This window comes from Thalassophryne amazonica, chromosome 19, assembly GCF_902500255.1.
Source record: "Thalassophryne amazonica chromosome 19, fThaAma1.1, whole genome shotgun sequence".
Lineage (NCBI taxonomy): Eukaryota > Metazoa > Chordata > Actinopteri > Batrachoidiformes > Batrachoididae > Thalassophryne > Thalassophryne amazonica.
This window is the reverse complement of record NC_047121.1, coordinates 31,087,456-31,102,041: the sequence shown is the minus strand read 5'-3', so window position 1 is coordinate 31,102,041 and position 14,586 is coordinate 31,087,456. Positions and strand designations below refer to the sequence as shown.

Genomic DNA, 14,586 nt, shown 5'->3' with positions numbered 1-14,586 from the left:
ACTGTGCTTCAGAAGGTAGCTGAACTTTTTGTAAATTGATCTTAGCTGTCTGACCTTGGTGCCTGTGTGCTGCTGCTTGGTCAGGATGGAGATGGACTCCCGGGGAGCTGAGGGCTCGTGAGCCTGGACTCCCTGCGGTGCAGGAGAGGTTGGATGGACACTGAGAGAAAAGTCTTTACTCTCCACCGCCAAGGCAGCTGTTGGCTCTGAGAACATATGATGATGCCAACAGTTATGACTGGATTGCACAGTAATCATGACTGTGATGATGGTTCAGAAAATGGTGGACACTTACTATTTTGCGTGTGTTGGACAGCAGGGTCCTCTCCATCTCTGGAGAAACTAGCAGAGGGAGCGACGGGATCAAGTTGCTGCTGAGGTACTGACACACTCACACACAAAGGGGAGGAGGAGCTAGAAGCCAACGTATGGACCAAGGGCAAGGAAACAGGTGGCTGGACCTGGGTTTGGTCAAACATAGACTGTGAGACCTGCTGAGGGCCCTGGTACTGGAGTTGGGGCTCCATGTGGGATATGGTTACTGTGGGCTGGGGACCTGAACTCTCAGGCTCAGACATAGTAAACAGAGGCCCAGCTGTGTCCTGAGTAGAAGGGGAGGAGGAGAGCAGGGGCGTGTCCTCAGGATCCGACGGTAGTGGAGAAGCCTCAACACACTGGTCTGCCATCACAGTGCAGCTGGCCGGGTCGGCGTCCGCTGGCGTCTGCGGCTGGTTCTCCATCTCACTGACAACAGGGGAGTCGAGAGTCTCTAACTGCACCGCCGGTAGAGCTTCAACCAGCAACTCGGCTGGAACGGGAGAACTCAGTGCTTGCTGAAAAACAAAGTTATCAAAAGCAGATTTAGGAGAAAAATTAGGAACACTCAAAATCAGTATGTGGCAGACAAGCTAAATCTTGCATTAAGGGATTATTTTATCAGCTAACTTTGAAAGCTGCTAGCAGACCAATTAGTTTCCACTAAATTTAGTTCACCTAACTTTAAGTCAGCTAACATTTTTATCAATAACGTTTAATGGTCCAAAAAAAAAAAAAAAAAAAAAAAAAAAATCATACTTAGTGGTTCCTGCTGGTGCTTATACACTAATCGAATAAGCAAAATCAAAACAAGCATCAATCACCTTGAGGAGACGGAGATGCAGGAGGCAGAGCCAGACAGAAGACATTAATTAGATTATTAAAATCATTTAAATGCCATTTGTGTTGTTTTATTTCTTAATATTTGTTATTCATTAATACCTTCTATGAAGTGAATAAATTGTATGTTGAAAGTAAACTGTTTCATTTCATTTGCTCATTTAATTATTTAGGACACCGTAGCTTTCTGATGCAAGACAACTTTAGCCCTACTGGGAAAGGTGTTAAATTATCTGGAAACATGGAAAGTGTTTTAAGGGTGGCGTGACATTAAGAAATAACAGCAGGCCATCGAGCAAGTAATTAGAGAGCCTGCCAGGCCTACTCTTAATGTGGGTGTGGAACTGAGTAATTTAGTGTGGAAATTGAGGCAGGAAAACCACCATGGTAATAGTGTAGAATGTGTGAAATGGAAAGAAATTTTTCACATTGATACTTCATCCTGTATCCATCTCATAACATGTTTAGAAGTTCACGGTATAAAAATAAGTGGCCATTACCACTACTGGTCAAGTTGCATAAGCAGACCTTGTAACACATCAAAAAAATATCTCAACAATAACTCTCTTCGCATGCGGGTACCAACCCTTAGACTTATGTAAACCTTTTTCATCATAGGTACACTTCAACTATGAGAGACAAAAAGAGAAAAAAAAATCCAGGAAATCACATTGTAGGATTTTTAAATTTATTTGTAAATTGTAGTGGAAAAGTATTTGGTCAATAACAAAAGTTCAACTCAATACTTTGTAACATAACTTTTGTAGGCAATGACAGAGGTCAAACGTTTCCTGTAAGTCTTCACCAGGTTTGCACACACTGTAGTTGGTATTTTGGTCCATTCCTCCATACAGATCTCCTTTAGAGCAGCAATGTTTTGGGGCTGTCGCTGGGCAACATGCAACTCCCTCAACAAATTTTCTATGGGGTTGATGTCTGGAGACTGGTTTGGCCACTCCAGAACCTTGAAATGCTTTTTTACGGAGCCACTCCTTCATTGTCCAAGCGGTGTGTTTGGGATCATTGTCATGCTGGAAGACCCAGCCATGTTGCATCATGCTCTCACTGATGGAAAGAGGTTTTGGCTTAAAATCTCACGATACATGGCCCCGTTCATTCTTCCCTTAACATAGATCAGTCATCCTCTCCCCTTTACAGAAAAACAGCCCCAAAGCATGATGTTTCCACCCCCATGCTTCACAGTAGGTATAGTGATCTTGGAATGCAACTCAGCATTCTTCTTCCTCTAAACACAATGAGTTGAGTTTTTACCAAAATGTTCTATTTTGGTTTCATCTGACCACATGATATTCTCCCAGTCCTCTTCTGGATCATCCATATGCTCTCTGGCAAACTTCAGACTGGCCTGGACATGTACTGGCTTAAGCAGGGGGACATGCCTGGCACTGCAGGATTTGAGTCCCTCTCTGCGTAGTGTGTAGGCTTTGTTACTTTGGTCCCAGCTCTCTGCAGGTCATTCATCAGGTCCCTCCATGTAGTTCTGGGAGTTTTGTTCACCGTTCTCATGATCATTTTGACCCCACGGGATGACATCTTGCGTGGAGCCCCAGATCGAGGGAGATTATCAATGATCTAGTATGTCTTCCATTTTCTTACAATTGCTCCCACAGTTGATTTATTCACACCTACCTGCTTGACAATTGTAGATTCACTCTTCCCAGCCTGGTGCAGGTCTACAATGTTCTTCCTGGTGTTCTTTGACAGCTCTTTGGTCTTGGCCATGGTTGAGTTTGGAGTGTGACTGTTTGAGGCTGTGGATAGGTGTCTTTTATACAGATAACGAGTTCCAACAGATGCCATTAATACAGGTAACGAGTGGAGGACAGAAGAGCTTCTTAAAGAAGAAGTTACAGGTCTGTGAGAGCCAGAAATCTTGCTCGTTTGTGGGTGACCAAATACTTATTTTCCACTATAATTTACAAATAAATTCTTTAAAAATCCTACAATGAGATTTCCTGGATTTTTTTTTTTTCCATTTTGTCTCTTATAGTTGAAGTGTACCTATGATGACAATTACAGACCTCTCTCATCTTTGTAAGTAGGAGAACTTGCACATTCAGGGACTGACTAAATACTTTTTTTTTTACCCCACTGTATGATCAGACTGATGGATTTCAGTCATGTTATTTTGTCACTGTTTGTAGGTCTCCTGGCCCTTATTCCACATTCTTATTTCTGATTTGGTGACTCGTGCTGATAAGACTTTAATATCCATGCTAATGAGTCTTTGGATCCACTGAGCAAAACATTTTGGATGGTTTGGAAATGTTTTCATTTTGCCCATTTGTCCAAGGATCAACTCATTGCTGTGTTAACACTCTTGGATTTGTCTTGGCTTGTGGTATTGCCATTTCAGACATTGGCATACGGTCCATCCAGAAAGTATTCACAGCGCTTCACTTTTTCCACATTTTACATTACAGCCTTTTTCCAAAATGGAGTAAATTCATTTTTTTTCCATCAAAATTCTATTCACAACAGCCTGTAATGACAACATGAAAAAAGTTTTTTAGAATTTTTTTTTTAATTTATTAAAAAAATAATAAGAAGAAATCACATGTACATAGGTATTCACACTCTTTGATCAGTACTTTGTTGATGCACCTTTGGCAGCGATTACAGCCTCAATTCTTCTTCAATATGATGCCATAAGCTTGGTGCACCTATCTTTGGCAGTTTTGCCCATCACCTGTCAGGTTGGATGGGGAGCATTGGTGGGCAGCCATTTTCAGATCTCTCCAGAGACGTTCAATCGGATTCAGGTCTGGTTTCTGGCTGGGTCATTCAAGGACATTCAGAGTTGTTCTGGAGCCACTCCTTTGATATTCTGGCTGTGTGCTTAGGGTCACTGTCCTGCTGAAAAACGAACCGTCACCCTAGTCTGAGGTCAAGAGCGCTCTGGAGCAGGTTTTCATCCAGGATGTCTCTGTACATTGCTGCATTCATCTTTCTCTCAATCTTGACTAGTCTCCCAGTTCCTGCCGCTGCAAAACATCATCACAACATGATGCTGCCACCACTATTCTTCACTATAGAGATGGTATTGGCTAGGTGATGAGCGGTGCCTGGTTTTCTCCAAACATATGGTGCCTGGCATTCATGCCAAAGAGTTCAATCTTTGTCTCATCAGATGAGAATTTTGTTTCTCATGGTCTGAGAGTCCTTAAGGTGCTTTTTGGCAAACTCCAGGTGGATTGCCATGTGCCTTTTACGAAGCAGTGGCTTCCGTCTGGCCACTCTACCATACAGGCCTGATTGGTGGATTGCTGCAGAGAAGGTTGTCCTTCTGGTAGGTTCTCCTCTGTCCACAGAGGAATGATGGAGCTCTGACAGCGTGAACATTGGGTTTTTGGTCACCTCCCTGACTAAGGCACCCCCCCCCCCCCCCATTCAGTTTAGACGGGCATCCAGCTCTAGAAAGAGTCGTGATGGATCCGAACTTCTTCCATTTACAAATTGTGGAGGCCACTGTGGCTTCAAAGTAGCAGAAATCTACCCTTTCCCAGATTTGTGCCTCAAGACCATGGGCACCGAAAAGTGGAGAATAAGGAGAAGGATTCTCAGGGCCCACGATTGACAGCGGCTCAGAGAGGCCCCTAATACAATTATAATACTGATAAATTAATGTGACACTCAGTAATAAACTAACAATCACACATTTTATTTCCAATGTATTGGGAAGACTAAGTTTATTTGTTTTGGAAACATTTCTCAATGCCCACCGCCCCTCTGTATTTATGTAAAATGGTTCATTTCACCTGCTGGTTCAGTCAGACAGCTACAGAGCCTTTTCACAGACAGCCAGTGGAGAGGAGCAGATGGTAGTGTGCCTCAGAGCTAGTGGTGGGCACAGCTAACCAAAAAGTTAGCAATGATAACCGCTAATCCATTAAAACTGAAAAATTTACTTAGCGGATTTTGCTGAGTGGATCCAAAGGCTTGGATATTAAAGTCTTATCAGCACGAGTCACCAAATCAGAAATAAAGTCACTGAATTCACTTAAGAATTTGGAATAAGGGCCAGGAGACGCTGGTTTGTTGGTTTTATTTACCTATTAAAACCAACACACAAATTACTGTAATGTGTGTGTTGATTTTTATAACCAAATCTTAATTTGTAAATGTCTTTTTTTTCACGTTTAAAAAAAAAAAAAAAAGGCATTTGCAAAACTGAAAATTCTGTTTGTGAAGGGTGATTCACAATGAACAGCGACCAATGTGTGATCATTGGCCGCTGTTCACACTTCCATCCAGCAGATGGCAGTTCTCTATACATTTTGACGTGGGGGGGGCGATTGTAAGGAGACTGATTTCCCATAAGGCAAAGGCTGTACGCCCAACCGTTGGGCAGATAAATATAATGTCTTATCTTATTCGCCCAACTGTGATTGTGTATTTGACACATTTTGTGCATCTAAACTATGTTTTTTACACCACTTTTTAAGGCTCTATTGCAGCGTATGTTTGACACATTTAATGGCCTGTAGCTAATTAAGTGGTGTTTTATTCTTTTAGTGCAACTATTTAAAAAAATCCACTCTCTGTATTATCTATCATGGCTTTTGTTATCCATCCACTTTTGTTCATGATCTAGTACCAATACACACACACACACACACACACACACACACACACACACACACACACACATATATATATATATATAAAGCTTGCTGATGATTCCACAAAACTTGTATTTGCTTTGATTAAAGAATAATTTTTAGAATTGAGTATTTGTCCCAGTGAGATATGAGTAATTGAGAATAGAAAGTATATATATATAAAGTATATATAAAGTAATAATAGAAAAAATGAAAATAAATCAAATAGCTAATTATGGCATGCACAGATTAGGAGGGATCAATCTTACATTATCTGAAGAACAAAAATAAGTAAATGAGAGAATCAGCTCAGTTATTACTTGAAATTGTTGATGTTCTAATAAGCTGTCTGTGTGGTCTGCATAAATTGGGAGTGGTAAGATGGCCGCCAGTTTGCTTCAGCAGATTGTACGGAGTGTGTGGGCCGATTAGGGGAATTTACATGTATGATTTCAGGGTTTACAAATGTTTTTGTCTGTTAAGCTTTACTCACTATGCCAGCAAAAAAAAAAAAATGTTAGCAGACTGAAAGTTAGCGTAACTACATTTAGCAGAAGCTAATTGGTCCACTGATGGCTTTCAAAATTAGCTGAAAAGCTAACCTGCTAACAAAAAAGTTAGCTTTGCTAATTAGCGGAACTGTGTCTACCACTGCTCAGAGTTCAGTGATCTCATAACCATCATGGTACAGGGGCTGAACAGGTGTATTAACTTGTTGAACACAAACTTTTATTTTCCAAAACAGAATAGAGCTTGCTAAAATTTCTGCACTGCAGGCGGTTCACCCTCTTCTTCTTCTACTCCCCACTTAAAAGTGGGTTTAACCCCACTCAGCGCACTACTGCCACCAACTGTTTGGTGGAGAGCACTGCAAGCAGGTGCAGACAGAACTGAAGTAACACAAAACAAAACCGACCTCCCACAATACCACACGAGATATTCCATAATCCCATCTTTTTAATGAGACAGGCTGACCAGTAACATCAGGAAGCAAAAAAGTGAAAACCTCAGACAGGAGAAAGAAATCATCAGACCAGGTCAACTCGACAATGTATCACCCAGTTGTGTGGAATTAATGAATATTTTATGGAGAAAAACATTAAAGAATAAAAAATCATTCTGAAAAAAAAAGCCTATAGTCTGTATTTATTTCAGAATTATTTTAATGGTTTAAAAAGCATCAGCTATTACTGAAATATAATGTTTGGTCAGTAGTTTGGGACTCCCACCCCCTGCTTTGCAGTAAGAAGAGAGAACATTTCTAGTGGGTGCAGACTGGATGACTGCTTCCAATCCAATCAGATAAATGTTTACATTTTCTCTAAATCAGAAGATTAAATAGCAACAAATAGCCTCGTATATGTATTTTTGTCAGTCTAGAGTATCAGTCTTGTAGCAAATAACTGAATTTAAATGAATTTCATTGTATTTTTAGTGCTTCCCCTAGCAAATATATAGCTACCTCATGAACCTCTTCAATCTGTTTGTCTGTTTCTCCTTTGCACACATTTTATTTGCACATTCTCACTGTGAATTATATAGTGTTTAGTGTATATTCATACATGCCTGTACAGAGAGAGTGCAGTTCAAACCAGAGTCAAATTCCTTGTATTCTTGTAGATACTTGGCAAATAAAGGCTATTCTGATTCTGAAGTAACTGTCAAATCATGTTTTTCTTTTCACAAATATGGGAATGACAGGCTGCCTATGGAAGAGTCCCGGTTAGATTTCCTTTCATGCCCAAAATCCCTGGCAGCACCCTTGCTCGAGACAATCATGTCTTAGAGGTCTACAGACAATTCCTTTAACTTCATTCTTGCTTTGTGCTCTGACGTGCACTGTGAACTGTAAGGCCTTATATGTAGACTGATATGTGTCTTTCCATATCATGGCCCATCAACTGAATTTACCCCAGGTTGACTCCAATTAAGCTGTAGAAACATCCCACGGATGAACAATGGAAACAGGATGCACCTGAGCTCAATTCTGAGGTTCATGGCAAAGGCTATGAATACTTATGTACAGTGAGGAAAATAAGTATTTCAACACCCTGCGGTTTTACAAGTTCTCCCACTTAGAAATCATGGAGGGGTCTGAAATTTTCATCTTGGATGCATGTCCACTGTGAGAGACATAATCTTAAAAAAAAAAAAAAAAATCACAATGTATGATTTTTTTAAATAAATTTTTTTGTATGTTACTGCTGCAAATAAGTATTTGAACACCTACCAACCAGCAAGAATTCTGGCTCACACAGACCTGTTAATTTTTCTTTAAGAAGCCCTCTTATTCTGCACTCTTTACCTGTATTAATTGCACCTGTTTGAACTTGTTACCTGTATAAAAGACACCTGTTCACACACTCAATCAATCACATTCCAACCTGTCCACCATAGCCAAGACCAAAGAGCTGTCTAAGGACACCAGGGACAAAACCGTAGACCTGCACAAGGCTGGGATGGACTACAGGACAACAGGCAAGCATCTTGGTAGAAGACAACTGTTATGATTATTTATTAGAAAGTGAAAGAAACACAAGATGACTGTCAATCTCCCTCGGTCTGGGATTCCATGCAAGATCTCACTTTGTGGGGTAAGGATGATTCTGAGAAAGTTCAGAACTACACAGGAGGACCTGGTCAGTGACTTGAAGAGAGCTGGGACCACAGTCAAAAGATTACATTAGTAATACATGATGCTGTCATGGTTTAAAATCCGGCAAGGCAGCAAGGTCCCCCTGCTCAAGCCAGCACATGTCCAGGTCTGTTTGAAGTTCACCAGTGACCATCTGGATGATCCAGAGGAGGCATGGGAGAAGGTCATGTGGTCAGATGAGACCAGAATAGAGCTTTTTGGAATCAACTCCACTTACCATGTTTAGAGAATGAAAACCATCCTAACCATGAAGCATGGGGGTGGAAACATCATACTCGGGGGGTGCTCTTCTGCAAAGGGGACAGGATGACTGCACCGTATTTAAGGGAGGATGGATGGGGTCATGTATTGTGAGATTTTGGCAAACAACCTCCTTCCCTCAGTAAGAGCATTGATGTTGGGTCATGGCTGGGTCTTCCAGCATGACAATGACCCCAAACACACAGCCAGGGCAACTAAGGAGGGGCTCCGTAAGAAGCATTTCAAGGTCCTGGAGTGGCCTGGCCAGTCTCCAGACCTGAACTCAACAGAAAATCTCTGGAGGGAGCTGAAACTCCAAACCTGAAAGATCCAGTGAAGATCTGTATGGAGGAGTGGACCAAAATCCCTGCTGCAGTGTGTGCAAACCTGGTGAAAAACTACAGGAAACATTTGACCTCTGTAATTGCAAACAGCTACTGTACCAAACATTAACATTGATTTTCACAGGTGTTCAAATACTTATTTGCAGCAGTAACATACAAATAAATTATAAAAAAAAAAAACATACATTGTGATTTTTGGATTTTTTTTTTTTTTTTTTAAGATTATGTCTCTCACAGTGGACATGCACCTAAGATGAACATTTCAGACCCCTCCATGATTTCTAAGTGGGAGAACTTGCAAAACTGCAGGGTGTTCAAATACTTATTATCCTCACTGTACATGTGATTTCTTAGTTTTTATTTTTAAGTAATTTGCAAAAATCTCAAAACCCCCTTTTCACATTGTCATTATGGGGTATTGTGTATAGAATTTTGAGGGAAAAATGTATTTTGTCTGTTTTGGAATAAGGCTGTAACATAAATGTGGAAGAAGTGCAGAGCTATGAATACTTTCTGGAAGCACTGTGGCCTCTAAGTCAGCAGTTTCAGATCATTCACTCAAGTTTCATTATTCTGCCCAAGAACACTGGATGCCTGTCACATTGGTTCCTCTACTGTCGCTGAATTTAGTACTACATTACTTGAGATCTTTCTGAACACGGTCACTCAGTCTCACAGATGGCCTGAATACAGCGTCCACTCATCTGTTGGATTAGATTGCTCCATTCACTGTAAAATTTCACCGTGCCAAGTTGTAAATGCCTTGGTTCAGTGTTTCCCAATCCTATTCCTGCACTGCACTGCACATTTTCCGTTTATTCATGAATTAATCAGAGCAAATCAACTCAGTCAGGTTTGTTCAGCTAATCAAAAGCTGACAGAGCAATCAATGGAACACACCTGACTGAGCTCATCTGCTCTGATTAATTCAGGGACAAATGGAAAACTTGCAGTACTTTGGGTCCTGAGGACAATGATTATTAAACACTGCATTTGTTTAACAAACACCTACGATATCTCAAGCAAAAATATGGCTGTCTGGAGAGTAAATGGCATATCTATATATTAGTTTTTCAGCTTGCACAGCATGACAGCGTACTGGAGCCCTAACCAGGAAAAGAAAGTTTGACCATATTAACCGACTTGGACTCTCTTCATTGGCTTCCTGTGTGTGAGGTCTTGTGAGTTCAGATTTTAAGGTTTTATTATTAATATATAAAATTCTACATGGATTAGTTCCTCTCTATCTGGCAGATCTAATTAACGTGTGTACCAGCCTGTGCTCTGCGCTCTCAGGATGCAGGATTACTTTGTGTTCCAAAGGTAAAGAAGAAGTCGGCAGGTCACAGAGCTTTTTAATATGGTGCACCTTTTCTGTAGAACAGTCTACCCATTGAAATAAAACAACCTGACTCTTTGGAATTATTTAAATCTAGAGTAAAGACTAGTCTGTTCTCTCTACCTCATAACTGAGAGACTTAGCTGTACTGAATCAATCTTTCATTTTAAGTTTTCAGTTAGCAGATTAGCGGTTATCAAAGCTAACTTTTCGGTTAGCTGTGCCCACCACTGGTAGATGGTGATACATTACATGAATATAAAGTCAACAGTTATTTATCAAAATCAAATCTGAATAAAAACATAATGAAAAAGCACAACATATTTCCCTTATCAACAGCCCTTATCCTAAACATCCCCCTCAGAGCCCCAGCTAAAGGTTTCGTTAGTCTTCTTCAGACATTATAAACAGAAAGGTTTGATTTTAGGATAATGGGCATGTGAAACAGGCTTATCATACGGACCTCAACTGACCTTAGAAAACAGCATGCAAAGGCAAAAACAGTTCCATCTTTCCCACCTCTCACCCCAAAGTCTACATTATTTATATAAGACGTCTGCCACTCTCGCTGATAATACGAAATACTACAAACACAACGCAAGCAAAAATCCACAGAAGCTTGCCAAAAATCTGACCTGTTGCAGATGTTGCATAAAGGCCTGACTCTCAGTCACAGAGTTGTTCACCTCCTCTACTACTTGGTTGATGTTTGTTGGGGGAATTAGGAGCTTTGGCACCTCCACAGCTGGATCAGGGGCCAGTGTTGGTTCAGAAGAGGGTTGTAGGACTGTAACTACTGGAGGAGAGGCAGACTGGAGGCCTGCAGCCACCGGCTGCATGGAGACGTGATGGACAACATGTCCATAATGCTACAGGAAGACAACACCGCAGAATGAATTCTCCTCTACCATTTATACTGAAAGACATGTAGGTAGCACCAATCAGAAAGTGTTACAGGAAGGTAAAGCTCCTCTGCTGCTCATCAGGCCTACTGCCTAAAACCATCCTTCCACAAGCTACCCTAAGATTTGGTGTTGTAAAGATGGAGGTGTGGTATCTACTACTTTGGTCCAAATTTTCCCAGTTCTTGTTGGGTTGAGATCAGGTGATTGAAGGCTACTGTGTGAAAGTTAACAAGTAAAAATCCTAATCACAACTTTTTGTAAACTGTGGATAGACCATATGTCCAGCCTCTACTGGAGGCCATTTCACAAAATCACTTATGAGGCAAACGGACCTTAAACAGATCATGATGGGATGTTAGTTGATGAATTGTATATTGTCGTATACCACCATGGTAAACTCATGACATCTTACGATTCTACAAGTGTAGGCAGTTTCAATCTTGAGCCTACCGTCAGATGTAAGACTGCAGAGGTGACACCTCACCTGTGGTAGTTGGTGAAATGTCTCTTCTGTTATCCTTTCTTCGGGTACAGTTCTATCTGGCAGCAGCACAACAGAGGCCTGCTGGAGGTTCAATTGTCCTTCAGTCACTCTTGGTTGGGGACCCTGGGAAGCAAAAGGCAGCCCCTGAACAACAGAGGGGCCATTAACAATCGAGATGGAAGTGAGATCTTGAGGAAGAACCCCAGAACCATTGATCAAAGTAATATGGTTCCCCAAAGTGGGACTATGGACCAGGGTGGCATGTTGCCCCTGCCCTCCTGGTGTGTAAGTTCCAGCCAGCTGTGCTGGCATTTGGAAGACAGTAGGGGGTACTGAGTGGAGCTGCAAAGGTCCTGAAAGCACAGTTGCCTGGCGGAGTGCTAGCTGCCCTGTAGGGGTGGTGAAGACTGGGCTGAAGTTCAGCTGCCTTTGTGGCACTGTTAGGATATGAGAGCCATCTACAAGCTGCCTGGTGGAGGGAGTGATGCTGTGCACTGAAGGGCTTTGGTGACTGGGGGTCAGGAGGGGTCGAGCTCCACTAGCATGCTGGGAGATTGTAACAGGAGACTGGCCTGGAAGAAGGAATGAGTTTTGGCCGTGGAAAAATCCCTGAGGCTGAAGCACAAGCGATCCACACTGGTTGACCAGCTGCAAGCTGACTGGCTTGGGGAGCTGCTGGTTGGACTGTGGTGGGGGAGCTGGAGGCTTTTGGCCTGTAGGCTGGGACACTAAAATATTTGGTGAAGCAGTCCCAGGGACAAACGTAAGACTTGGAGCAGGGTTTTGACCAGAGGGCTTGGGACTAATTTGAACCAGTCTGGGTTGAATGCTGATGGGAAGCTTGGGTTGGATTGGAAGAGGAGCACGTTGCAAGACAATGCCTGGGTTTGGTGCTGCTGCTCTAAGAGTTGGGGTGATAAGAGGACGACCTGTCACACTCGGCACAGCTTTATGAATGATCATACTGGATCCCTGTGCAGGACTCAGAGAAAAGGTCGTCTCTGGAGAAGGAAACACATTCCCAGGCAGGAGGCCCATCAGCTGAGGAGGGGCAGCAGGCTTTAGCGAAGGACAACCAGGCCCAACAGCAAGAAGGGAGGGCTGAGGAGGCTCCACTGCTGCCTGGGTGTCTCTGGGCAAGACTGGGGTGACTGGTAAGGTCACAGAATTGGGTACAAATGGTACAGCAGGTGGAGAGAGAAGAGGTGCAGGGGAGTACAGGGACAGACTCTCCCCTGGTTGGGCTAGACCCGCCTCCAGAGCCATGGTCTGCTCAGTAATGTCAGCCTCTTGGAGGCTTTGCTGGAGGATATCGCACGCCATTTCCGCCGCCTCCTCTTCCTCCACTTCTCCCTTCTTTGCCTCATATCCAGCTTCCACAGGCGCAGCCTGCACCATCTGTGGGTCTTCTCCCCCCTCTGGCGATGACAGAAGCGCCTCCTCCAGGAATGACAAATCCACACAGCCAGGTGGAGGGTTGTCTGGGGAATCCCTGTCATCTCCCAGCAGAGAGATGGGACTCTGGAAGAGAGAGCAAAAAAATAAACAGTACGAGGAAAGACTGTGATTAGAAGAAGTCAACAGAAAGAGAGCTGTCTCATGCTCAGAATGAGAGAAAAAAACGATTCTCCCGAGGTAACGTGGATTGTTGTGCTACTGCAGGCCGTGAATCCACTCACCGGGGCGTCTGTGAACAGGGAGGGCTCCCCAGAGGAGGAGTTAATGAGCAGGTCTTCAGTCTGCAGCTGGTGGGATAAAAATCAGTCAATTTTGGGTGAGGCTTCCACCGTCGCAGTGAGACACCATGAAGTATTACACTACAAATTGCTTTCATTCAGGCAGCCCTCCTCCACATATCTTGCAAGACTGTGCCAAGAAATATTTCAACCACAATTCATTGATTTTTTTTTTTTTTTTTTTCTTCCAAGCCAGTCTCAGTTTGGTTACCTCATTGGTTCCATGAAGGAAGTCATTCAGGGCTTGGGGGTCACTGCGCAGACATAGAAGAGAGGTGGATTAATCAATAAACAAGTCTTTGCAATTAGACAAATATCCAAAAATCAAAGGCTCACCACAAAACATCAAGCAGACAAGTCCCATCTTCATCCTCCATGTCAGCTGAGGAGAGGAGGAGGTAATCATGTTAACACCTCGAATGAGGAGGGTCAATCGGTAAACAACAAACAAATTATGGGGATGTGTCATGGGTCACAATGCCAAACCCTTCAGATGTCAAAGCCAGGTGTCCACCTACTTCATATGTGGGAGGCCCCATACAGAGAGGTCAAGCTGAGTTCTGGTGGTGGCCTCATGGGAAGCAGTGGCCGGGGTTCAGCTTCTGCAGGCAGTGTAGCCATGCCAGGCCGCGGCGGTGTGTTGGCGAATGAGCCTTCCTCTGCTGGAGCATCGTCGCATCTCACAGTGGTGTTGGAATCCGGTGAAGAACCTGCAACGGGAGGGTGGGAGGCAGTCACAAACCTGACCACACGCTGTCAGGTCACCTGAGGTTACGAGCAGCCAAAACCTATCTCAGCCTGGAGACTAAAGATCAATACATGATTCATCAGTTTGTGCTCAGCTGTGGGAAGCAGCAGTCTGCAGACATCACTGGTATCCACCAATAATAGCAGCATCACATTTTCTCTCGTTTTTTTTTAATTATTGATTGCGCCTGCAGCTGAGGAGACAAAACGAGGAGCTCCAGCGGTGGTCCACCAAACACAAGGTGGACATGAAGGAGGACAGATGTGGATGTGTCCTCCTGGCGCCTATCTGAGGATGGAGCAAGAAAAAAAAAAAAAAAAAAGCAAGCAGTGCGTGAGCCGATTATAATATCACTAA

At 43.0% G+C, this 14,586-nt stretch overlaps 1 protein-coding gene across 3 annotated transcripts in view; it reads right to left on the bottom strand.

The window, feature by feature from the left end:
* Positions 1-14,586, bottom strand: part of si:ch211-168d23.3 (BRD4-interacting chromatin-remodeling complex-associated protein) — a 38,486-nt gene that overhangs the window by 23,186 nt on the left and 714 nt on the right. The window contains exons 2-9 of one of the 3 annotated variants that reach the window (XM_034159936.1): positions 14,000-14,191; positions 13,818-13,863; positions 13,693-13,735; positions 13,425-13,490; positions 11,746-13,266; positions 10,992-11,225; positions 296-833; positions 55-206 (exon numbers count right to left, since the gene is read on the bottom strand). In XM_034159936.1, coding sequence (XP_034015827.1) covers positions 55-206; positions 296-833; positions 10,992-11,225; positions 11,746-13,266; positions 13,425-13,490; positions 13,693-13,735; positions 13,818-13,858 — 2,595 coding nt within the window. In that variant the 5' untranslated portion in view covers positions 13,859-13,863; positions 14,000-14,191. Of the gene's footprint in view, positions 1-54; positions 207-295; positions 834-10,991; positions 11,226-11,745; positions 13,267-13,424; positions 13,491-13,692; positions 13,736-13,817; positions 13,864-13,999; positions 14,489-14,586 lie in introns of those variants that run through there. The other 2 variants (XM_034159935.1, XM_034159937.1) reach the window with 2 other exon arrangements.